Source organism: Halichoeres trimaculatus, unplaced genomic scaffold (genome assembly GCF_033239565.1).
Source record: "Halichoeres trimaculatus isolate MK-OKI-2021-1 unplaced genomic scaffold, fHalTri1.1 fHalTri1_scaffold_23, whole genome shotgun sequence".
Classification (NCBI taxonomy): domain Eukaryota; kingdom Metazoa; phylum Chordata; class Actinopteri; order Labriformes; family Labridae; genus Halichoeres; species Halichoeres trimaculatus.
This window is the reverse complement of record NW_027437201.1, coordinates 14,822,168-14,849,132: the sequence shown is the minus strand read 5'-3', so window position 1 is coordinate 14,849,132 and position 26,965 is coordinate 14,822,168. Positions and strand designations below refer to the sequence as shown.

At 40.6% G+C, this 26,965-nt stretch overlaps 1 protein-coding gene across 4 annotated transcripts in view; it reads right to left on the bottom strand.

Annotated features, from left to right (window-relative positions):
- The window catches only part of LOC141785260 (CASK interacting protein 2), a 48,682-nt gene extending 22,620 nt beyond the window's left edge, over nucleotides 1-26,062 (bottom strand). For 3 of the 4 annotated variants that reach the window (XM_074663451.1, XM_074663452.1, XM_074663454.1), the window contains exons 1-4: nucleotides 25,993-26,062; nucleotides 21,830-22,250; nucleotides 2,707-2,758; nucleotides 373-470 (exon numbers count right to left, since the gene is read on the bottom strand). In XM_074663451.1, coding sequence (XP_074519552.1) covers nucleotides 373-470; nucleotides 2,707-2,758; nucleotides 21,830-21,923 — 244 coding nt within the window. In that variant the 5' untranslated portion in view covers nucleotides 21,924-22,250; nucleotides 25,993-26,062. Of the gene's footprint in view, nucleotides 1-372; nucleotides 471-2,706; nucleotides 2,759-3,216; nucleotides 3,616-21,829; nucleotides 22,251-25,992 lie in introns of those variants that run through there. The other variant, XM_074663453.1, reaches the window with a different exon arrangement.
- Between the last annotated feature and the right edge of the window lie 903 nt (nucleotides 26,063-26,965).

The window sequence follows — 26,965 nt, the reverse complement described above, 5'->3', positions numbered from 1 at the left end:
GTCAAAACAGAAACAGAAACATAATTCCCTCAGAAACCTACAGCCGACCTCTGCGGCGTCACACTCAGCTTTAAGCACACTCGCTTCTGGTCCGCGTATCTGAGCTGCCACTCTCACTGCAGCATATTCCCCAGTATGTGTTGGGCTGTGAGTGAGTAGATACTTGCTGCAGCTCTGCTGTCACTGCATGGCAGAAAGACTTCAAAGTGAATCATATTTATTCATGTGGGTCAAACTTATTTTTCAGTTTAGAGTGTCACAAAGCTGTTGAGGAAGTTTCTGAACGACAATTTAACCCAAGCTGACTTTCTGAGACTGGGGAGTTTTTTTTCTGTACTCTATGACTCTTAATCTGTCGTGCCATCCTGATACCGTTGATGTCCTTGATATCCACCGTGGCCTGGGCCTCCAGCAGGAGAGACAGCAGCTCTGTGGTGCCTGTCAGAGCAGCATGGTGCAGTGCTGAGAAGCTGTGAGACAGGGGAGACAGAGTGGGTCAAGAGATGAGACAAGGAGATGAGAGGTGTAATAAATCATTCTGATGATTTTACAGCAGGTGAGCCCTTTTCAAACACCAAACTGAGATGTGTAAATGTGTGTGTGAGGTTATGTCTGTGTGATCACATTGCACAGTGCAGCCTCGGATAAGAATTTATGTGTTTTACGAGACTGTATCCATATCCAGCCATCAACACTTAGCACGTCTGTGTGAGTAAGATGCAGAGATGAAATGTTTGTCTCTAAAGCTGTTGGACTGTCCAAGGAGGGAGAAGTTCAAAACATGAATTCTTGGTGACAAGTTTTGGCTTTGCTTTGGGCAAAACCAACACAGTCAATGCTCCAGGGAAGGTAAGCCTCCAAGGAAAGACACGAGCTCACAAAAACGCCTCTCAGGTAGGGATAAAATGACAACTGCAACGTGGGGCCTTCAGCTGGTTTCACACAGCCTCAGGCGGTCAAGGGGGACGACGTAAGCACTTGACGGTGAGCAGATGTATTTGGAAGAAAAACATTTGGTAACTTCTGCAACAGATGTTAAAAACAAAAGTTAAACTTTGGAGCTGCTGTTGTTTGTTTTTCATGCTAGATTCCATAAAAGTAGAGAGGACAAGACAGCTCCCCCAAAGTGAAGCCAATCCACTTCGCTTCACGTGCTGCAGCAGTGTGCGCACAGGATTAACAGAGTAGAAAGGTAATACAATAAAAACGAACACTGGGGTCATTGAACTTTCTCTAACAATGAGTGTCTGCTTCAAACCTTCACAAGAACCTGTTCTCTGCCAACCAGAGGGACATTTTAATGGTAATTTAAATCTGTGTGAAGACTTGAGCTCATGTTTCAATTATAATTTTGGCTTCCCACATCCTAAAAACAAGATAATCAAGATTAAATGACACATAATTATTCTGCTGCCACACTTGTTTTGTTCCGTGTGGTGCACCCTCCCGTACTTCACGGCAGAGCCTCAAACAGGTCTCACTTTAACTCAATTTAGAGCTCAGGTCTTTGGTTTAAAGTTTAAATAATGTCTTCTTGGTCAAAGTTTAGACCCCTGAGCTCCAAAAGCACACACACTTTATTTATTCATCCATCCATCCACCCTCCCAGCAGATCATCCCCTCTCCATTTCCTGTGTTACTGACAAACACTTTCTACACACACTCTGTTGTTTGCTAACCTCCCCTCTGCTCTTTATCCCTCTGCGGTGATCTCAAATATCACAGGTAGCCCCTTCATCTGCACCACACACACACAGACGCGTACATACGCACTCCATCATGGGCGGACATGTTTAATTTCAACACCCCTATTGTATGTCACCTCCCACACACACTGCGATGACTGCGTGTACACACACGTAGCAGCCCTGAGTCAACACACACGTGGAGGAGAGGTTTTCTCTGCCTGTCTGATGGCCTACATCGATAACTCTGAAAATAAAACACAGACTAAACATTGTGCAGTCATCACAAGAGGATAGAAAAGCCAAAACTAAAAACAAAGCAATACTGGTGTTTTCTAAAGCCAGATATTTACAGTATGGAAAACTACAAGCTGAAATACTTGCAGGCATACAGAATACTTGATTACACTGCATAAACTAAATTCTAAGCAATCGTTGCATCTTATTTTTAGTCCAAATTGTCTTAGATATTATTTTGACAAGTCAAGAAAAATGTCTCATTTCAAATTTTCAAAGACGATTTTTGAATTACTTATGAAGAGCAAAAAATTTTGCCAGTAACTGTGACACACAGGTTGAAAGAAAGCTTAAAAATTCTACATCAAGATACAGGTTTTTAAAAAATCTGAATTTATTCTCTGCAAAGTTTTTTGGCAAAACCTTAAAATTTGAATCATTTTAAAAAATTTTGGCTGACTAAATTTGAAGCATGAAGAATCTATACAATGACAAACTTTTGCACAACAGTGCCACTTAAATTTCTTTGAGGTGGGAAACAGTGTCTTTGCATTGAGTTTGTGTGTGTATGCGTTTGAACACACCTTAAAGGTGAGGTAAGTGCACTATATGTCAGAACATGTGTGATTTAGTTATGAGTCACACTGTGGAGACTGAAGACAGAGGAGACAGCCACAGGTAGGGCTTTATTTCCTAATCTGCATGTCAATCAAGCGATGTGACTCCTCCATTGCATTCTTCTGACTCAACTTCATTCACACACAACGACACACACTTGTCTTACCCGTCTGAGTCCTGGTAGTTGATGTTGAGTCTCTTGGTGGAGCCCAGCAACTCTGGAAACAGAGGAGAAGAGGGAGGGGTGGAAAAGGACCATTATTACTTGGTGACATAGTTTTCCTTTCATCACAGCACTCTCCAGAAATCCCTCCATCCCTGCAGGACCCTACGTGTGTTTTCTGCTGTTTTCTTTCTCTCCCCCGTCATCACTCCTTCCGTCTAACAACCTGACAGCCCTGACAGGATGGGGAGCTTTCCTCACCTCCCGGCTGCCTCACCCTTCCTTCTCTCAGCGCTCCTGACACCTTCATAGCAGCTGAATGGTTCACAAACGTATGATTGAGCCTCTCAGAGTCAGAAATGCACAATTTACACTGCTTTCCAATCACAGCACGTGTAGAGAACCATAAAACAGAAACACACTGAGATAAAAACATACCTATAGTTTTCACAGAACAGCAATCAGCATGAAAATAGTCACTTAGCAAGACTGAACAAGTTATTTCTCACTTACCTTGCAGCTGACAGACTGCTACTTGTCCCATGTCTTAGTCATTTTCTCGGAACATACTTTAATATCTGTCTGCCTCTCTCTCATAACAATCAAAACCACTAAATCCTCATTTTCTATTCATTCTGTAATATTTAAGCTTTTCTAATACTGATTCATTGCGGTCTAAACTTGCCCTGACAGTTACATAATGGTTGAATTTCTCTGCAGAAAGTTTAAAGCGGAATCCCTCCAGAGTTTCCAGAAAAGCAAACTTTTTACTGTGACAACCCTAACTTCCTCTTCGACATGCATAATCCTCTTTCTCTGACTCCAATCGCACCTGGCTATCATCCCAATCCTCCGCTCAGCCCTGTAAGCCTCATTCTGCATCACATTTAACTTCACATATCATGCATCCATCTCCATGTCATCCCCCCATCTGCAGCCTGTGAGCAGGGCTCCTCACGCAGCTAAATATTCTTAGACTTCCTACGGCAGAGGAGGACTCTAAAGGCCCTTCTGTCCTCCTGACCCACACAAGAACTAGGACTGAATATGAAGCTATTCATCGCAGTCAATCTGCTTCACTGTTTTCTCCCACTTAGGTGGGAAAAAATCTTAAAATGTGTGTGTGAGAGTGGGAAAGGGAAAGAGAAAAGGAAAGGAAAGTGAGCAAGCACAAAGTTTGAAGTTTGGAGTTCTAACAGATCTAGGAAGTTGGTTTGTAATGCAATAAGTCACTGTTTGTGTCTTTCTGCTTCCAAGAGGTTTGTTGTAGAGCTGAAACAATTCCTCGAATGATTCAAGGTACCCCATTACAAAAAATACTCGAGTAATTTTCTCCGCCTCGAGGAATCGTTTAATTTTAAAAAAGATCAAAGAGTGGTATTTCAAATAGAGCTGAGGCCATATTAAGAGAGTTTTCAGACCCCTCAAGCTAACTCTTATACAAAATAGCAACTAGCAACAAATCTAGCTTCTTTTCTGGAGTTTGGAGACGAATGGGTCATTCTACAAAACAGGTGCCATTTGGGTCTGCAACATTTGATGAGATGTACAAGGCACAAAAAATGTGTCAAAGTGTGTTTACAAATTTTGGAGCTACCAAAGCGAGTGCTCTTATTGACATGCTGTATCAGAAAATTCTATTTCTTAAAGAGGAAAATTTTCATTTGAAAAATAACTGCTCTTTAACTAAACAAAAATGTATTTTATCCAATTACTCGATTAATTGATGGGATTTTCAGTGGAATACTCGAATACTAAAATATTCGATAGCTGCAGCCCTAGTTTGTTGCATTAATTCATAAGTGAAAATGATCTATTTACCCTTTCTGTCTCTATATCATACTGAAACTAACAACCATCAAGCAATATTTTTCATTTTGAAAAACCAACAATAGAGTGGCCAAGTCTTAAATCTTCAGAGTTCTTTAAAAACTCAAGATGTTTGTCCTAAATCACAATTTGGACAAAATACCAACAAATGGAAGTCTCCAAAATTAAATGCAGAGGAAGCTACCAAGCAGCCAACTCCACCATAACAGAAAGAAATCAAAACAATGAGGATTCAATTTAGTTTTGAAGCCCTAAGTTTGAACTTTCAATCACGTCTAAGTTGCATATACATCCTATTATCACAAAGAAATTATCATTATAAACATTTTTCCCAACTTTTAGAGACTTTACTTCAGATCTGCACTAAAGAAACCTGGTTCCATGCTTCTAAATATACAACCCTAAATAACGTAAAGGAAGCGATTCATTGTTTACTTCCCTCCAGGGTTTTTGATGTGGGCTGCTCAGTTTTTCATCTGGTTCCAGAAGATTCATGACATTTATTTTGGTCGTACGTATTTTTAGGATGATGACTCTTTTATCTCCTATTTTACTGAGAGAGGATGTTACCTCTCTGCTAAATATGTGTTTTATAACAGCTGTCAACACATCTGCCTCAAATTTGGGAGCTAAACCAAAAAAGAAGCCATTCCTGATATTTCCAGAATACGATCGACATGTTTACTAATTTGCCCTCAACACACTGTTCCAGCTTTATTCCTCCTTTATTCGAATGCATTTCTAACATTTTAACTTGGTTCATGCAACCTTATTTTAACTTAATTTGAAAGTAAGACACTTTTAGTCCTTTATTTTGGAAATCTAGGCTTCAATCACAACTTTTAATCTCACTGAGCTTTTCAACTTTCTGAAACAGTTTAACCAAATCTTTTTGTTTGGATTTCAACATTTGAACGTTTCTCTCCACACTTTTGTCCAGACATTTTACTATCATTGCTTTTATTCTTGTTAGAATACAGCAAATATCTCTTTGTTCATCATATGAGCTCAACTTTCGACTTGACTTCTCACCAAGTCTCATTCCAAACATTTCCTGTCTGTTTTCAAAATGCATGAAACAAGAGAGTCCTCTTTCTATTTTTCACCTAATCTTGTACTTTTTGCACATTGAATCATCCAGTTTATTGTCTTTCTCATTAGGGGGAAATGTGGAGCTGACTCACTCAACCTAAGGAGCTGAACAAGTCTTTAAAATGTGCCAGCGTTGCTGCAGAAAAGTCTCACAGAGAAGCAGAAAAAAAGACTTCTTAGCTTTTTGCTAAATAATAATCAGACTGTCAGCTGGAGGTCAAATATCTGATTTACTTTATGGAAAGTAAAATTAATTCTAAAGTCCCGATTTTTGACAGATCCAGGGGTTAAAGTTGGGCAATCAGTCTCTTAATCAGTAGAAATCAGTAGACAATCAGTAGAAATCTAAATCTCTGCTACCAAGAATGTAAATTAATAATATTTAACAACATGAGAAAAAATTGGAAAGAAGACCTAATGCTTTATAAATCACTCATTTTGACTTGTGTGACCAAAACTATGAGGGACGACACATGCCTTACATAATCAAAAGGAGCGCTTCACACCAGCCGACACCAAACAGTTTCTGTATAAACTATTACGATGAATATTCTGTCAAGACACAAGAAGAAGAGACTATGAAGCAGATTTAGCATTTGTAGCGTGTAAATGAGTTCCCGCTGGAGAGCTGATTTAATATTTAATTTCTTTTCTGCTCAGAAATATAAAAACAAGGAGAAAATGATTTTTTTTCTGCATTAAAAAAAGTCTTCATAATGTAATGTTAAAGATAAAAAGTTGCATTATCATTATATAACTGTAAGCAAGTGTAAAATACATTTCCAAATACACCAAATTCGACTTCTTTCTGATAAAAGTCACTGATTACTGGATGAGAGCAGCTTTCCGGCTTCAGAAGTTGGAGGATTAATTCCCAACTTGTCAGAGATGCACTTGCTCACAACTCTGCAGGGGGTTTGAGGGAACTTCAACGTCAAAGTTAATGCACACAGACTTTGTAGAGTTATGATCTTATGTCCAGCCAACTCATCAAATACAGACGCCTGAAGTGAAGGTTTCCTTCTATTGCACAGTTTTGGAAAGATGTCCTCTTGCACCTTATCTCTCGTTGCTAGGCGCTGCCCAAGTAGCTGCCTGTTGCAGCAGCTCTCTCTTCTTTGTCCATTTCTTGTAATTATTTCATCTCTTTTTCGTAATCTTTGTATTTGGAGTGGAGCATTACTTTGTACGGCTCATTTTTTGGTCATGGACACCAAACTTTTTGTGGCGTCAGTGATATTTTTTACTACTTTTCTCCTGTGTTTGTCTGGAGATCCTACATGTAACCATGGCTGCATTGTTTACATGTGAAATTAGCTGTTAGCAGCCTGTAGCATGTCAATCCTAACTAGTGTAGGGCTTGATGATTTCCCTCAAGGTGAGAAGGAGGAGGTGAGGACGACGTGCTGGTTCTCGGGTGTGAGCTGGGAGGTGACGACGTGGACCTGTCCTTGCATCCATCATTGTTGGGAACGTGGGATCCGTCTCCAGTGGGATGGACGAGCTAACCGTGCTAGCCCAGCAGCAGAGGGGCTGCCAGAGGGCAGAGTGGCTTCGTGCTGTTCACGGACGTGGCTGACGGAGCTGACATCGAACGCCAGCGCCACATTGGAGGAGCTTCGCCTGCTGTGAGCAGACAGGATCCAGGAGACAGAGACTGAACAGACTGCTGGGGAGGCTCAGTCCTGGACCCTGGGGAGGTGGAGACTGGCTGGGCTGGAGAGTGGTGGACGGGATGTCGTCATCTATTTTCATGTGGACCTTTTTGCACTTTCTATACACTTTCTTACTTTTGTTTTCTTAAATGCTGCTGTGACTCCTGAATTTCCCCTTGGGGATAAATAAAGTATTTTCTATTCTATTCTTTTCTATTATGTTGGGCCACTCGTGATTCAGTAATACAATGTAAAAACACACTGAGGCAGCAATAGCTCATTGTGCATTCATTTTAAAAGCACGGTTCATAAATAAGTGTTGAACGACTGATCAAGCTGGAGTGTGTCATGATTTGTAGATGAAAATCTGCAGTGGTTGCTGTAGCTGCTGAGAACTCATGAGCATAAGAACAAGACCCTGCAGGCACAAAAAGTCACATTGATAATGAGACAGATAGAGGGGTGGGGCGTCAGGCTGCTTGCCAAAACGGGGTCTAAAGTGTCCCAGCAGTATGGAAAGAACAGGGCCTTTAGGAGTTCTAGTTACAACATGAGCCGGCATTCCTCACATAGCACACCCACCACGCTACCCCACTCGCACTCTGTGTTTCTGACTGTGTCTCTGCAGAGCTGTCAGCTCCCTTTTCTCCCTCTGCTCTGCACCTCCTCCCTCCTTCTCTCTGCTTGCACAAAAGTAAAAGGAGGGGTCTCTCTGGCAATCAATTAAACCGGCAGCATGTTAAATCCCTCACCCCGACATGCTGCTACAAACAGATGTGTAAATCTAAAGCACTTTGTTTTCTTGCAGGGAAGGGGAAATTACAGCCTTTGCGCTCTGCTGAAAGCTCAAGTGTAAGGCAACAAATTATTGCATCGAGCGAAGAAGCTGTGGAAATCTCTCCATTGTTTCCTATGGTATAAGAAACAAAGCAGAGAAGGCATGTGATGCTGTGTTGTGACAACCTTATCAGATGCACATGCAAACTACTGTTGTGCTCTCTTTGCACCTTTTCAGAGCAGCTGAGGCATCCTGCTCCAAAGAAAAGGAAATGAGAGCTTTGATGTGAAGTTCACGGAAAAGCGAAGTAGCATTTAAAAGAAGAAGGAATTAAAGAGGGGAAGAGGAGAGGATGAACCTATTCTGTTTTTCAGGTGGATAAAAAAGAAACACGCAAAGGTCTTTAAAACACACTCGCTGCAAGATCAGACGAGTATGCAAACAGCTCAGAGCTGAGGAAATGTAAATAAAACATATAGAGAGAAAAAGTGCGCTGGTTTGCAGCTGGCAGAGGCATCTGATGCTTTGGCTGCAAAATGCATTCCAACACATCTTTGAATGGGCTCTGCTTGTGGAAAACTCAAAGCCGTATCCGTAGAAATAAAAATCTATCATGCATTTTGAGACTCAGAAGTCTCATAACTCAGAAGTATTTGAGCTTTTATCCATTATCTCAGTCTTTCAGTCACTACCTGTGGCTCATGATGATAGGTGAGAGTTGGATTTAATCCACCTGCTCCAGGAACCTACTCCTTTAAGAGCTACTGCTGTTTTTTTCAAGAGTAAAGACAAACTTTTTGTCAATGTTGTGGGGAAAAAAAAACCTTTCTCGAGTGCTCATCCTTTTACACTGGAAAATATTCCTTGCAGAAGTTCTGCCTCTGGGAATACCAACCCACTTACGCCTCCACTGGCGTCTCATTAACAAAAGCAGAACAGGACACTTGATTCAGGCCTGGTGGCGAGGTGGAGGCGGTAACCAGCAGAAAAACAGAGCAGCCACAGAGGCCCCAGGCAACACCAAAATACAGGGGAGTGAGAAAAGGGGGTAATTTAAGGTCAACATCTGTCTGTGCAGATAAATGGCTTGTGGTCAGGTAAGGACCTCATCAAGAGAAACACTTATCTGAGGAACACATCCATCTAAGCGGACTGATTACTAAGAGGGTAAACACAGGGCCTCAAACCAAACCACCAAGCAGGGACCTGGCTGCTCTCCCACCGTCCCACACAACTCCCAACCTGATTCCAAACACGATTATGATCGTTTCTGTTTCTACAAGAGACAACGTTGTTGTTTATTCATGTGTGTCTATGGTAACACATATTTTATAGACCCTGCACGAGTTAGAATAAAACAAATGAAAGAGAAGTGCAGGAGTCCAAGGTGCCTGAAATTGTTTACTATTTAATGGAAGCTTCCAGACTTGCAGTTAGGTTGCCACTAAATCCCTTCAGGAGTGTGCATTTAGAAGTGTGTATTTATACGTGTGTGTTTGTCAGAAGAGTAGAAAACAGTGTGATTAAACTCTGATTGTAAGTCTCAGCCAGTGAGAAGACATCATTAAGCAGAGGAGGCATGGAGACAGAAGCTCCCTAGAAAGCTTTTCAGAAAAAAAAGGATGAATCTCCTTAGTTTAGGGTCTAGAGAGTTGGTCAACTTTAAAGTTTACAGGGTATATGCTAAAATCCTGAGGTTGATTTCATTACCTTTTTAAGACTTTTTCAAAAACCTTTAAAAAAGTTTGAAGACTTTATCGCAACTTGCAGTTGTTGTTGGCATCCACTTTTTAACAGTTGGAGTTTACATTTTTACAGAAATGATGTAAGCTTAGGGGGAAAAAAGCTTGAAAGAACAAATGAAACTAAAGGCAGGTTTATTGACACTCCCACAACAAGAAACAGCAGTTATTCAAGGCCAACTTGCTGAAGAAAATAAGAAATGATTTAATCATTTTTAAAATTTAGGACATGTGCCAGAGATAGTGTGATTTACTTTACTGTTGTATTTAATTTCTCTTTATGAAACTAGAAATGACGTTAATTTATAGCTGGTGTTTATACTGCTCACAATCCTTATTGTTGTATTTTATTGTAACAAGAGTCTTTATGTATTTTTTTCTAATTCTATTCTTTTTTCTTTTTGTGTTTTTCTACTGACTCCATCGATTTCTGCTGTTAACACAACATTTTTCCAGTTTGGGGTCAATAAAGTAACTCTTTTCTTTTCTATTCTATTCTATTTCATTATCGGCTGAATGTTTAATGTCCCAATCAGGGGACAGTTGCAAGGAGGAAAATAAATATCTATACCTATGAAACTTAATACCTTATAAAACCACAATTGAGACTTTTTAATACTTTTTAAGGCCCTTAATTTTCCCAAAATTGATTTATCAACTTTTAATACTTTTTAATACCCCGCGGACACCCTGGTTTAGCTGTGTGCAACCTGATCTCTGTTGACAGATTCTCCGTAAGAACCCCAGAATCTGTCAACAGAGACCTGGGATTTACTAGTGTTCTGGTTGTATGTTTGCCGTACCTTTGTCGTCCTTGTGGTGTGGACAAATCACTCATCAGTAGACTGTGTGGAGAGCAAAAGCAGGCAGAACGTGTACAAAAGCTGAGGCGCAGATACTCAAAAATACAGACTGGATGCTGCCCCTAGTAGCTTTTCTAGCCTCCTCTTTTTAACTTTCAGTACCGTTCAAAGTTTTCTGTCAAGGTGGCTGACACCTATGATAAAATATTGTTTAATTGTGTCTTTGGTGTGCCTGAAGCTGAATGTGGACCTCAAATGTCTCTCACAAAAGCTTAGAGGAGACATCTGACTTTTGAGTGTTATCAGCAGTAATCCTGCTAAGTCACAGACCCACACAGTCTGATATGAGATGAATGTTAATGCTGAAGGTTGAGTGAAGGCTGCACAGACAAACACACCCTGCAGGTACATCAGCATTAGTTTTAAAACAGGTGAGGGAGCAGTGGACAAACTGAGTTAAGCTTCAGGAGACTCTGATTTATGTGTTGCATGAACCTGTCTGCTTGTTTTAATACGTGTGAGCGAGTGTGTGTTTATGACGGTGTGAGTAAACAGACTGTTGATGCAGCTGGAGTTCACTGACGGAGTTTCCTAACACCACAGAGAAAAGAGAGGACAGTATAAACAGTGCACGCCACACTCCAGGGCAAACACACACAACATCTGCAAAGTGACACACTTAAGCATCATCAATTCTTCATCAGTCGCTCCATTGCTGCGTCTTTACTGTAAGAATAAAAGCTGTAACTGGGTCTTGGAAAAAAAAAAAAACTTCACATCAAAACAGCTCCAGGCTGCATTATCCAATAAATTTGCTCTATTGTTAAAAATGCAGAGAGTAATTTCCCGTGGTGCCGCTGGCAACTGGGTCAGACTCATTCAATATTCCCTGACAATGAGCCATGTGGAAATGAAACAGATTGTCTGTACTGGTGTGTACTGTTTGGTGGTGTTGCTACATCTGTATGTTTCCTGCTAAACAACACAGGATTAAAGACACCTGCAGGGTTTATGTTACATAACATGTCTGAACCCTGCACCTAAGGGACAAAACACTTTACATACCATTCAAAGCATCTGTTTGCTCGACTTAGCCAACTCAATGGACAGTTCCTGCTGTTTTAGAGCGCATTTGTCCAACAAGAAGGAATGAGGCTCTAAACCAGTGTAAAACCTCTAAATACCCAGAAACTTAGTGAAAAGTAAATAAGTTCTAACTACCTAAAGGGATGTAACAATACACATCAGTCTTCTACTGAATCTACCTTTAGTGAAAAATGTTGCTTCGAACGTCAGTTATTGATATGCAACTACAATGTGATTAATCACAATTAATTAATCAGAAAGCCTACAATTAATTCGATTTTTTCTTTTTTCTAAGTCCAAGCACAAGCAACTGGAGTGTAAGCAACTGGAGCAACTGAATCCAGAGTCATTTGGCATGGTATCTATCAGACTTCCATAAGTTGATCTGGATTAAGGTGATACTCTGGGATGGAACAAGTTGGGCCCTATCACAAGCTTTAGGGCAGAAATTACCCCTACAGCAGTGTTTTTGTGCAGCAGAAGCCCAGGGCGCACGCACCAAATACCCCCTCCCTGCTCCTCTGCCAGTTTCTGACGGGGCCATTTTTTACTTGACCAAAAACACAAATAAACGGACTCCCACTGAAAAAATCTGATATTGGTCTGCATTCACACTTTATTCAGAGAATTATCGGCACGTTACTTTCACACAAAAAAAACACGCTAGATAAGGCTCTAGTTCTTATCGTGTCTTTTCGTCCTGGCAGACTACCTGCGTTTGTATATATATGGCACGCTGCGCACGCGGACTGATACACTAAGCGGCGAGCGCCTCGTAGCCAGCTGTGGCTCTGTAGCTGAGGTAGCGCCGTTTTACAACAGGATGAGAACTAGAGCCTTATTTAGCTGTGTTTTTGTGTGAAAGTGACGCGCTGAAAATTCTCTAATTAAAGTGTGAATGCAGACCAATATCAGATTTTTTCGATGAGAGTCCGTTTATTTGTGTTTTTGGTCAAGTAAAAAATGGCCCCATCTGAGTGCAGAGGAAACCGACAGAGGTGCAGGGAGGGGGTGTTTGGTGCGAGCGCCCTGGGCTTCTGCTGCACAAAAACACTGCTGTAAGGGTCATTTCTGCGCTAAACTTGTTCCATCCCGAAGTATCACTTTAAGTCTGTGGAAATGTATGACTCAGTGAGTGACAGGAGGGACTGGAAGGATAGAAATCAATAGGGGTGAGTATCAGCAAGAACCTAACGATACGATAAGCATTACGATACTTGGGTCACAGTACAATAACATCAGGATATCACAATATTGTGATATATTACAATTTTCTACCAAGTTGTGTTTGAAATAATGAAAGTCAGATAAAGTGTTTCATGCTTACTTAAAGCATCAAAACCCACATCATCAAGTTAAGAAATAAGATATTTTAAATATATTCTGAGATCATATTTATTTTACAGTTTATGGGCAACGTACGTCTTCGGCACCATCTACTGCAGTGCAGGTGTGGAAGACATATTGTACTTCCATCTCACCTAAAATATTATTTTTTATTTTAGCAAAATATCAATATTAGGGGTTGAAATATTGATATCTTATCACAGGTCAAAGTATCGCGATATATTGCTGTATCAATATTTTTTACACCTCTAGAAATCAAGATGGAAATAAACATTTAAACAGAAAGAAATTCTTCAAGGAATATAACAAAGTAGTTTTTTGCTATTCTCCAAAGGACAGCTGAGGACAAATAGGTACTTTTGTCTCCAGCCTTGGGCCCTGTGTTGAAGGTTGTAGCCTCTGTTTATGGAGTACCAACTTAGCTCACTGAGCTAAACCAGGGCCTCGTTGATCTGCAAATACTAACCCTTGTAACCCAATATTGGTCAGGCTTTAGTTCAAGAACAGAAAATTTAATCTAATTCTCGGCAACAGGAACTCACATTCCATCACTTCAAAAACATTTTTACCTGAAACTAATCATCCATCCTTTTGGAAAGGTTCAATGACAGTACAGCCTGAGATGACATTCGAACATGTATAATTAGTCAGCAAGAAACCCTGGCTATCCTCAAACAACTACAAACGCTCAAAGCAGGAATACTCCATTCCTGTCCACCTTAGACTAATAAGATATTCCATTTCTTCTTTTCACCGCTTGTCCTCTAACAAGACAGCCAAGTAATGACAGAAACCAATCCCTGTCCCTGCATCACGGCGATTACTGAGGAAGGCTGGGGTGTAATGAGAGGAAATATGACACAGGTTCATACAGAGTTCACCTGCCTGAAGTGGAAAAACTTCTGATCACAAAGCCAAGACTTCCTCATCCCTTTAATAACAGTGGTTTCCTTTCCAAAACACTTGTTTTGTATTTATAAATCCTAATCTAAAGTCACGCTTATATTGGAAACAGCCCAGAGTCTCAAGTTAAGTTGCTACAACTTATTTTAACTTAATGAGAACACTGGAGCAAATCAGAGCTGTTGATGCTGCTGAGGTCAAAACAACAAACAATAAAATCAATTTCCTAGAGGCCACTTTGCTCAATGACCCTCTCCAGCTGGTTGGTTAACTGTCATGAGGTCACAAACTCCCACATGGATGGAAAAGTCATTATAATTCTCATTTAGGCTAAGAGGCTACAATCAATACGCTGTTGTCACCACATAAAATGTAAATCTGAGTGGAAGAAATTTGACTTATGTTGCTTAAATGTTTGTGAGGGGCTTGGGGCAATAAACATGTCGCATCAAACGCTTAAAATTGCATTTTATGGCAGTTATAGATGGACCAAGCATACCAAACATTTTATGTTGACAGAATTTCTCCAGCTTGTCCCTAATGGGAGTTGAAACGTGACATTTCTCTGCTTGATGTGAAAATTAAATTCCTTTGTTGGTGAGACATAAAAATGTTATTTGTGGATCTGGCCTGACCAATACTGTAACTTTTTATCACCCAGACTTATTTATTACCCCACATCCAGTAATAAAGTTTGTGAAATGGGTGTTACGGAAAATGAATGAATGAATAATGCTTCTCCACAAAGCGGAGGGATACACAAACAAGGCGTCTCACAGACCTTCACCCTTTGAAGGCAATAAAGAAAAGTAAATGCCAGAAAGACTTTTCAAATTTTTATTCTTTTAGAGGTTAAACACTGATAGTTTTGCAATTGATCCATCAATTTAATCTCTTATCTCTGAGCACACTCTGCTCTGGTCTGACACACAGTGGAAAACAAATTGCTTAAAAGTTTCTCTAAAACTTTGAAACATCAGTGAAGCAACCTCTGATTCCACTTCTTCCCCCTTTGTCACAACTTTCCAAACATAGAGCCACTGATCTGTCAAGTAACTTCTCATTACAGCGATAAAATCTTACTCCAAAGCTTATCAAACAACTACAAAGCCGGGAGATATGAGCAGCCGGCACAAATCAGGGTTAGAGGTGGGGAGAACCGAGGGATGAAATTCAGATGTTAACAGAGGGAAAAAAATTGGTGTGATGGCGTAAAGGATCAAAGCTGCATCACCCCCTCCTGCTGATTCTCATTACAACGACCAGATATTCAGACAGCACATTTCCCATTTGGGAACACGACGGCAGAGTAAAGCTCCACATTCATGTCAGCGCACACACGATGAGAACTCGATCTCATCATCTCCGTCTCCTTCTACAAGCACAAAAACAACTCCATGAACTCAGAATCCTCCCCCAACAGATATGTTTTGTTTAGCTTTATGCAAACACTTGAACACAGTTGAAGGGCATGTAGCAGCAAGGCAGAAAACAGTGACACCGTGCCTCTCTCGCTTCAAACGATGCATTCAAGGACCTGCCTGAATGACGGCTTGTTTTTTAGCAACAAGAGAAAAGCTCAATGAGGATGAGTGCCAGACGCAACTATGTGCAGCCTGGAGCGGGTCATAAAAAGGCTAGTTATGCTAGATGAAGCATAAGACTGTCTACTGTAAGCACACACACACATACACACACACAAACAATTCCTAATTCCTCCGGTAAATTCCTTAGCAATCCCTGACAGGCTAGCCCATCTGTCAGGGGAGGAAAGGGCTCAGGATTAATTTGTGTTGTTTTTGTGTGTGTGTGTGTGTGTGTGTGTGTGTGTGTGTGTGTGTGTGCAGCAAGAGTAGTTGTTCACACCCTACTTGGCTGCTATCCAACTGTCTGGCCAATGAAGTCCAAGACTGATTAGCCCAGTTAGCCAGTTAGCTAATGGGCCAACTACAACGCTGATCTCCTGCAACAGAATTAAAACACACACACACACACACACACACACACACACACACACACACACACACACACACACACACACACACACACACACACACACACACACACACACACACACACACACACACACAAATAAGGGCAGATCAAGCATTCAGGTGTTTAAGGTGAATGCATTGTGAAATCTGTAAAAAAAAAAAAAAAAAAAAAAAAAAAGAAGCTCTTACAATTGTGTAAAAATCTGCTTTGTTGTTTTTCCTGAAGACTAACAATTGACCAATCTGGCACCAGCACAGATGGGTCATCCCTGAATCATGGGTAAGGGATAAAGGATTGGGGGAGGAAGTGGAAGTGGAAGTGGAAGTGGGGGCTGTTAAATAAAAGACAGTTGCGGAAATACACAGCACGAGCCGTCAGCGTGAAATCCATCAACCGTTAACAACATGCCTATTAAGAATCAGAATAATTGAACGATAACTACAAACAGAGCTTCAGTCCACACTTTGAAGTTGAGGGAAGTTAATATGCAAAAAATAAAAATGTTGAGGAAATTCTTAGAAAAAATGACAAGTCTGCAAAAGCTCAGAGAGTATGACGAATTGGAGTAAAGAGATTAAAAATGAATCACAGGACAACAGAAACAGCAATGATTGTGAAATTCTGTATTTCTAGTTAGAACAGAATTATTTAACATTTTCTCAAAGGGAAGAATTCAAAGACTCTAACAGCTGTTGAAGCTGATTGTGAGAGATGAAATACACAGCTTCACAACTGTAATTATCATTCAAAATTCAAATGCATCACTCTACTGAGAATTAAAATACGTAATTTTTGGTAAAGGCTCACTGTGTCATGTCCAAATACCTACCTATCTGAAGCATTACACTCAGACTCATTGGATGATTTAACAAGTGTAATTTCCACAACTAGGGGTAAGGTTTATTTGCCTGAGAGGTACCCTGACCTACAAAGAGGTTGGGTTGAGGAGCTCAGACACTAAAGGAACTCTACAAAGAGTTGCTCCTTCATGAAGAAGAGGAAACCAAAGGGGTTATATACTCGACAGGCAACTCCCTTTGGAGATTTAACAAGAATGCTCAAGTGGGAGGACACCCTGGGATAGACTCAGAATTTGCTTGTAGGATTAAATATCTTGTCTGGCCCGGGAGTGCCTCAAATCCCTCATAAAGAGCTGAGAACTTCTCAGGGGAGGGGAGTCTTAAGGAACTTGCCAAGCACACTTACATCACAGACAAGTGGACGGCTTGACAGACATCAAACTTTTTGTTTCTGCCTCATCCTTGTGATAGGTTATATGTTCATACTCGTGTGCAGGAGAACCCAGCAGCAGCAAAAAAGTGTTTTTTGAAAACGTCCATTAGACTTGTGAAGGTCTGAGTCATCAATGCATTATGTTTGGATCAAATAGCTGACACAATAGATGTTTAAATATGATCTTCCAGCTTTGTGTGTTTGCTGTTTGTCCATCTGTCCGTTGAGAATCACCTAAGGGCCGTGTATTTACCATGACAGAGAGGAGGGCTGGGCTGTGGGTCAACATGAAAGCAAGCATGTGTTACAACAAAAGACATTGTCATCATCAAGTCTTTGAAGAGCCTCTAGTCTCTAATGGTCCCCATTCAGGGAGGGGTGACAACGCCCACTTCAGTCCTCTCCAAATAAAGAGTTTATAAGAGAGATGACTTTACAAGTCAAGCTGTCACTATTAATAAAAACACACAATGAGTGTATCAGGAGAGGGCTCAGACTTCTCTGACACCACTTTATCCACCGTGAGCCCGGCTCATGTGTCAGCATGCTACAGCTAAGCAAAAAAAGGAGGCTGTGGTAAGTCCAGTTAAATTGACTGAGCACGAACCTGATGTCAGCAGATGGCTGATCGAAGGAGAAACCTCCCGTTTCAGCTCGCTGTCCATCAGTTCAGCTCTTAATCCCCTGAGGACAGCACAAGTCTGCTCTGCCACCTTCCAACAAGCTGGAACATCAGGTCCCTCCATCCAGCAGCACAGCAGCTACTTTACTGCTATAGAAGACGATGCAGTTGTTGCATTTTTATTCAGCTACACTTTGTCTTTTATCTGATCATAAACTTCTAAAGCAGATAGTCGGTGAACATTTGAACTGTAAGCACAACGTGCTGTGCTGGCAGCTGCTGCTGATCTAAAGTGAGGACTTGATTTCCAGTTGATTGTGTACAGACACAATGCAAGGAACTGATAATAGCTTATAAAACACTTTTTTTAATCTTATTTTACTTTTGATTTTAGCACAGTTTTTTATTTTAGACCACTTAGTCCCAGCAATCTGGACATTATAGAATTTTAAAAATCAGGTAGTTTATAAACCCTTGAAATTGTATGTGGCAATTTCTAAAAGCACAAGGCTTCAAATTTCTACTTAGTTTCTGTCAAACCATCCAAAATATAAGTAAATTTAAAGGAAAAAACCTTAAATATATTTTTTCTTTCCAGCACCCTTTAATAATCCATTAAAAAAATGGGATTAAATTGAACAAAAACTCTTCGGCAGAAGAGTCAAGACATTTGCAAAACCGCTGAAGGATCATGCCATTGGAACAGATGCTTGAGAGGAGTCATGTAGGGTCTCAGAAGGGGGACTGAGAAAAGCCTGAGAGACACAAATCTTGTCTCTCAGGCTCCACACGCACCCTTGATAGCATCATGTAAATTGTACATAACAGTGCTATACAACTAAAGAGTGAATAATCAAAAAAACAAAATACCCTGGACAAAGAAAGAAAAACAATCAAGCTCTTCATCATTTTTAAACTCTGTTTCCATTTACCCCAATGATTTTCTTTCTTCATGAGGTCCTGTTATGTAACTTCACACCTAGTGTGTCAGCTTTGTATTACACTACATAAGTACACAAACACGCACACACACTAAGTCTGAACCTTGCTGCTAAGGTCCACACAGCAGGCCAGACCAGCTGACCAGACGACCCCTCCACCATGCCTTTGTGTTTTCGTCCACCACATGCCTTGTCTCTCCCTGACCTCAGGTCCCCCCTCCTGTCCCTGTGGCTATAAGAGTTCAGCCCATGTGCAGGTGCTTTCTTCCTCCATCTGATCCCGGCCCGGGGGCCTGAGGCTTAGCCTGGAGTTTGCACGTCAACCTGACGACAACATAACAGCTTTAAGAGCACCTGACCTTCCACGGAGGCTTTAACTTAGCAATAAGTTTTGTTTTTATCACTGAATTTAACTTAAAGCAGGAGTATTAAATAAATAAGGTATAATAACTGTAAATATACAAGCAGGGGAGATTTTCTTTTTTTAATTAAGAGAATAACAGGTTCCTCTTCTCCTCTGATTCAAATGGCTGAGTACTTTTACCCTTAGTTTGCCTATATCCATATGAAATAGTTTTATGGTTAATGACACACCGATAGGCTCTGAGCCAGTAAACCTGATAATTTATCTGCTGGAAGTTAATTGCAGGACTCTATTATTAAATCAGCTGGTTTTGAACACAAACCAAAGCAGGTCACAGTTGACCGATCAATCAGCTTCATTGACGGGTTGTTTCTGTAAATGGAGACAGAGGAGGTCAGCAGCACATGCCTCGTGTCGTCACAGCCAGCTGCAGCATCTGCCGAGCTGCTGTCAGACGCCGCAGGCTGCGATGATGTGACAAATGACTAAACTGTTGACGACGTCGTGTGAGGCTCCTCGAGGATCAGCTGTGATGAAAGCAGCGTATGTCTGCGAGTGTGGGAGTGAGTGTGACAAAGGGATATTTAGACAGAAGCAAAGCAGTCGTTTCTGTCTTTCTGTGCAACAACTGGACACTTTCTAGCATCAGATTCACAACATGGAGACACTATTTCAACCTTTGTATCTGTGATAAGATGCACTTCTTGGCAAGTGGTTTGGGTAAACTCTCGTGCTATCTTGGTCTCAGTTTATTTCAAGTATTGTTAAAATGTCAAAAAAATCTAAGAAGAAAAAAAATCAATTCTTCGAGTGTTCTGTTTTGTCCTTTTCTCTTTCTTTTATCGATTTATGCATTTCTCCATGATTCGCAGATATTCACCTGGGAGCTAAATGGGTTTTTGTATTTGATTACTGAGCTGCTCCCCTGAAACATTTGAGCTGCCTTGCTCAAGGGCACCTTCAATGTAGTTTACAAACATCAGAGAATATAACTTGTTCCCTTTCCCCAGCTGCATTTTCACAGCCAGTTTCACAGCCATTGGTTGTCTGCAAACAGCGGAACAAAAACAGACAATATCACTTTTAATATTGTCTGCCAGGCAGCGCTTTCTGTCTGTGTAATGTTCAAAGTGTGTAACAGGCTTTTTCCTGACAGCCTCAGCTTTGTTCCCAGAGCTCGTCACCGAGCAGCCAGCCTCGCTGATGAAAGCCCCGAGCAGATAACGCCACAAAGAGACGCTTCAACTTCACAGCCCGCGTGGCCTCAACTTTCCCCAGGCCGGGATGAGGGAGGACCCTGTCATTGGCAACAATGCTGCTGTAAAGCAAGCTCGCCTTGTCGCCTGACTTGGAATCTATGCAGATAAGAAACTCTAAGAGAGAAGGAAGCCTCTTGCAACCCACACAGTAGGACGCATGAGCTGCACGGGTCTGCTTTTGGGAGATTAGCTTAAATTGTTGTGCTGCAGTCTATGGTTCTAGCCCACTTTGTATCAAATTGACCCAGCCTGACTTCTGGCTTTGTTTGTGGTCCAGATCAGAATCTGATCGTGTGGTTCTCTCAAGCAACTAATGGCATGGCCTCAAGCAGCAGCTCTGGCTCTGAGATCTGATCGCCATTATCCCACCCATCCCTAAATAAATAAATAAATAAAAATCCAAAATCATTTAGTGAGGACGGCATGGTTCCAGCTTCATTCATCTTCGTTCTAGCCATTAAAACCTCTGGGGATAATAAAGCCAGAAATGAAGAACTTAAGGCCTGCATTTGCAAGATTACAACATTATGATCCAGATTTGTAAAAAAAAAAGAAAAATCAGTAAGTTGAGAAATCTAAACGCTGATGGGCTGTTTTGGGGCCAAAATTGTGAAATCTTTAATCTAGAACAGACTGTTAGCTGTACTAGCATGCAAAAATGTGTTTTATGGGGATAAACAGTCTTTGTCAGACAACTACTTACAGGTGCCAGAGTATCATGACACACTTTGTTGTGTCCTGTCTGCTTTTGCTCTCAACACTGTCTATTTTTCATGCATCTACCAAAGCCTCCTGAGATGTGATTTGTCGACACCACTCAGACTACAAACAAAACTCTTCTCTTAACAAAGACTGGTCTTGTGCACACAGATTATGCTTTTCAGGAAGAATCTGGGGAAGACAGAGCTACCTGGACCAACACTACTGAGGCATATAGTTTATAACTGTATAGAAATATCCTTTTAATACATTAAAAAGTACCATTTACATGTCTCAAACATGAGACCTAATGGGACTGGCAAACAGTCATGCACGTGGCATGATAGGAAACAAGGCATAACACGCTTCTGCACGCTTACTGTAGCTGAGCAGCAGCTGGCTATGGTTATTTAGTGATCACCTGTAGCCCGTCTCATGCATATATGTCAGGAGCATAGAGACACACAGAGAAAGTAGGAGACAGAGAGAGACCTTGTAAAGTCACTGTGTCAAACCTTTTCTGATGCACTTCATGCCACTTGGTTAACTTTGATTTCATACTCAACAATTCTCCTCACTACTGACTTAGAGTTGTCAGATTCGCTCATAAAAATAACTCAAAACATACAGCTGATAACAATGAAGCCAACAGTGTTGACACATATGGAGCAGAGGAACATAAAGAGGGTGTCAGGCTGCTGTGTGCACCGACAGAGCAAAGGTGGAGAGATTTCTTGTTTGGGAAAGGTTGGGATAAGAAACTGGCTCTGTACTCACTGGATTTGTTGCACTTGACTTTAGAGAGAAGCTTGTGAGCCAGAAGAAGGTCTCCACTCTTCACAGCCACCAGCAGCTCCTGCTCCTTCCCCATGATTACAGCTCCAACCGCAGACACACAAACGTCTCACAGGCCAATGCCAAGGGTTTTCTCAAACTCTCTTTTCAGTGCTTCTTCAGAAGTTTCAGCAAACATTTGTCAGGGAGTTAACAGGCAGCTGCTAAATCCCAGCCATGTGATGACATAGTAGTGACTACAGGGAAGGAACCTCAGGTGAACTGGTCCAGGTGGTGGTTTTCCTCTTGTTGTTGGAGCTTGGGTCCATATTTTCTGCAGTAACAGTTTGTTTTGAACAAGTTTGATGTCTGCAGAGTTGTGTGTGTGTACTATTCAACCTGCCATCACACTGCAAAGGAAATCCTGAAAAAACAGAGAGGGGAAAAAGTCATTCCAAGCACACTTGCAGTTTATGAAAAGTAGTTTTTGACAGAAAACAGCTTTCAGGATAAACATGTGACACTAGCTTGACCTAGCTTTTGTTAGCTTTCTCACTTCCAGGAAGCTCAGTCCCTCAGGGTTGTATGCAACTTATCTGTTACTCTTCCCATGCAGAAAACTGTCTCCTTACACTGATAACATTTTCCAAACTTTAGAGAAGTGCCGTTCCAGTCAGCGCTCTGACTGGCTCTCTGCCAGTTAAAGTCTGTGGGGGGAAATTTATTTTTCTCTCTACGAAGGAAGTGAGGCAGCGCTGACCGCTGCCACACAACCAATTTGCCTGAAAATTCAATCTATTGGGACAGCAAAGTGACGAAACGACTCTGCGGGGGAAAAGATATGAAACATTCCCCCATCTGTATGACAAAGACTCAAAGTAACAGGCTGGTTCAGGGAAACACAGAGCCTGAAATTACAACAAGCCTGTGTACAAAAAGAAAGCTCAATTAGGACTCCAAAGGACGCACTAAGTAGAGATGTAGGAAGAGAGAGAGCTCTGCCCTCTTTTGATTTGCTGCAACAAAATAGAGAGCAAATCTAAAGGGGACTACTGGCATTTCTTAAAGTCTAATCAGCTAAATTAGGTTTTGGAGTGCAGATAGCCAGTCATAAAAGTTTTGGAGATTCCGTAGTAGCTTTTTTTGTTTCAGGCGGCAATTTTCGTACATATGCAGCAGGATTTAAGGATGATTCTGTCTGAGGCAAAAGCCAAAACAAAAACGTTTAGCACGCATCTTTGCATTTAAGGATCATGTTTCAGCCATGGTAGCCTGTTTCTTTGTAGCAGGATGAGGTAACGAACCATAATTAGTAGGATGTCCTGATACAGATTTTTTTTTTCTTCCAATCCGATCCGTTTTTTTGATGATATGTTTTTCGAATACCAATTCAATACTTTTCCATGATACATCCTGTACTCCATTAGGTGATTCTGTTGTAAATGATAAATCATATTTGCCGTATTAAAGTGAGCCCTGTTGTAGGGCTGCAGCTATCGAATATTTTAGTATTCGAGTATTCTACTGAAACTCCCATCGATTAATCGAGTAATCAGATAAAATACATTTTTGTTTAGTTAAAGAGCAGTTATTTTTCAAATGAAATTTTTTTTCTTTAAGAAATAGAATTTTCTGATACAGCATGTCAAGAAGAGCACTTGCTTTGGTAGCTCCAAAATTTGTAAACACACTTTGACACATTTTTTGTGCCTTGTACATCTCATCAAATGTTGCGGACCCAAATGGCACCCATTTTGTACAATGACCCATTAGTCTTCAAACTCCAGAAAAGAAGCTAGATTTGTTGCTAGTTGCTATTTTGTATACGAGGTAGCTTGAGGGGTCTGAAAACTCTCTTAATATGGCCTCAGCTCTATTTGAAATACCACTCTTTGATCTTTTTTAAAATTAAACGATTCCTCGAGGAGGAGAAAATGACTTGAGTATTTTTTGTAATCGAGTACCTCGAATCATTCGAGGAATCGTTTCAGCTCTACCCTGTTGGTACCTCCTCGAGGAACACTTGCTTTACAAATGTTGCAAGACGCTATTTTACTATCATTGCTTTCCAAAGAGAAGTATTCCCACACAGCTGACATGTTTGCAACGTGGTTTGATTTACACCAGCCTTAGCCTGAAGGTGCTAAAAACATGTGAAACTGGATTAATCCCAATCACGTAACGAAATCAAATGCTATCTGATCCTCCAAAACAGCCAAATCGGGCACCGATACCAATCAGTGTATTGGCTCGGGACATCCCTAATAATGAATCCAAAATGTTTGCACTTTTCATCTACGTCTTCAATATATATCAATAGATGCCCTGGGTTCCAAATACTGTACTGAGGTCCTCCTTGCTTTTTAGAGACTTAAATGATCAGCTGAGATTACAATGCTGCAAAAAAAAAAAAAAACTTCTTCACATCTCAACAGGAGAATCCAACCCTCTCCAAAAACATTTGCCTTCTTCCACTGGCTTCAGTTCACAACTGATCTGTACACTTTTCAAATCTAAACCATGAAATCAGCTCTCTTATTAATGGTTACAGGTCAGACAGTTCAGTAACTGCGCTGAACTACCAGGTGATCATGCAGTGTAATAGCAGCAGCAGCAGATGCCAAAGCACTGACACATGATCTAAAACTAGCCAGGCACCTTGCCAGGCTGTAAACAACTGCACAGCTCCACGCTGATGTGAGCCAGGATGTAAACAAGGATTCCAAAATGGGTTTGTTAGTCTAAATGCCAATGAGCCGAAACGATGACTGTGACTGAAATGTGTATGGTCCTCTGGGGTGCAGGTGTCACACATGAGAGTAAGCCTAACATAAATCTTTTTCTCTCTTTGTATTCATGTTAACCAAGTGAACCATTATATGGGGAAGCAGGATAAAGTGTCAATTAAACAGAAGCAATGATTTATACTCTTACAACCTCGAAACCAAGTCTTCATGTGTTAGCTTCTTGGGCCAAAGGCACTTATGCATACCATAACAGAAGCTGGCTTTTGAGCTTTTCACCAAAAACAGGCTGGTCTCCTTTTTGAACCAAAGAAAAATGTACCACTCCAACTCATTCAATCCCAAATTAGCAAAGGTCCAAAAGAATCAGCATTTTTGAATTGCTTCCTCCTTGCATGGTACAGCTAACATCTGCGTTTGAAAATCCAGCAACAACTACATTCACAGACAGTGGATTTTTGAAGGGATTTTGACTCATGCAGTGATTTCCACTACAGAGTCATGTCTGTTTGTAATGCTGTGCCACCTGACGGGCAGGTCCATTACTGGTCTCCAACCTTTCCCCTTGTTTCCAGCAATTTCTCCATATTCTATGAATCTATTATCATATCATTTTTTTCTTATTTCAGTGTAAACACAGCTTTTCCAGTATTCTATTTATTTTGGCCACAAATTTTGAAACAAGTTGTTGGCGTAAGCTTAGAGTTGCATCAGTAGACAATTTCCAGCCAAACCTCAGTCATAAATGCACTAATTAATATTCACCTCAATTTTAAGCACTATTATACTATGATAATAACAAGTGTAAATATATTTTAGACATGACTGCGATTACTTTTTCATTCGGCAAAAATATAATACATAAATTCGTGCTAACACCTCAACTTTTAAACTCTTTCACCTGTTATCTTAACAGCAAAATAAACAAATTGGAGGTAATGTAGAGGATGAAATAATTTCTAGCAACTGATGAGGTTTTGTATAATACATCGTGTGTATGCCGGAGCACTTAAAACACTAATAATAACAATAAACTTGTTGAATAAGGTCAAATTTTACTTAATTAGCACAAAAACATTTTTTTTCTAAGTGTAAGAACAGTTTTCTCTGATAGCAGCGGAGAAATTCAGCCGCTATCGTCAAGTGCAGAAAAGAGCCATTTGAATCTTGTAGTCAGGCTGTTTATTTCGGTCACAGTTTTGTGTTTTCCCGCTGATAAACACTCTATTAACCCTGCGTACGTATAATTTAGCCTTCTCCGAGTTAAGCTACCTGTCATTCTCAACTGTCCAGGTGTTCGTCTCCAGGTCACGCTAACTCCCCAAACTGTCTCTACATCTTCAAACGCGACAATTCTCGAAGTTTAAACAATTAAGCCCCTTTCTCTTGCTACAGAAGTTTGTTAAAGAAAGGTTATCTTACCTGTTGTGGACGATGAACCTCAGGTGCTGACGGACACATTCACACCAACTGCCGAGGAGCGCTGCTCGGCACGAGACGGAGCAGGGTAGCATGCGTCAAGCTAGTACAGTGTACAAACTAGTTCCGGTCTAGATTTTCAAAGTAAAATTCTTGCATGGTTAATGTTCCACACGATTATAAACTGGGTGTCAATTTATCTCTTATTATGTTTTATTTGAATATTCTTTACCACTGGAGGATGGCAGGTTTCGTTCAAAGAGATACGTCTATAACAGCAGCCACTGTGACGGTATTTTAATAACTTAACATTTTATTTTGAAGGTATAATTGCATAACTAATGCTAATATTATAACATGTATGATATTATCCTACCTAACTCCGCCTAATTTTACAGAGATCAGTGGCTCTTCAAGCTATTCCTGGATAACCGGGATCTCAGACCACAACACAGGTACAAACCACAGAAAGCTCAGCAAACAGGGTGTGGATGCTGGTTAAAACAGAGCCTTTAGAGTTAATGAGTCAGATTCGACAAACCACATTAAGGTCGATGCACCTGCATGGCTGATAGGAATTTTCTGGTGTGTGGTTGACTGTGAACACCTGTACAGGTAAGACAACAAATTTAGAAGCATAAAGAGATATTAAAAGTGGCCTAAATGAGAATTCAAAAACTTGATCTATGAGGGGAAAATGAAAGAATAAAAAAATTAACTAATAATAATAAAAAAAGAATGCTACTTTTTAAGAGAATTTTAAATGATTTCAATCCGTGCTTTTTAATGCCCGATGTGATCTCTATTTAGTATTCCTACAAACTTTTCTTGTACAATTTGTAATTGAATTTATTCCTCTTGTAAAGAAAGAACAAGTCTTATTTTTTCTTCTTCTTTTTTTTTAATCGCTGTTGTTGATGCAACTCCTTTGATTATTTACCTGAGGGAACTCTTTAGGTGATGGGGACTCTGACAC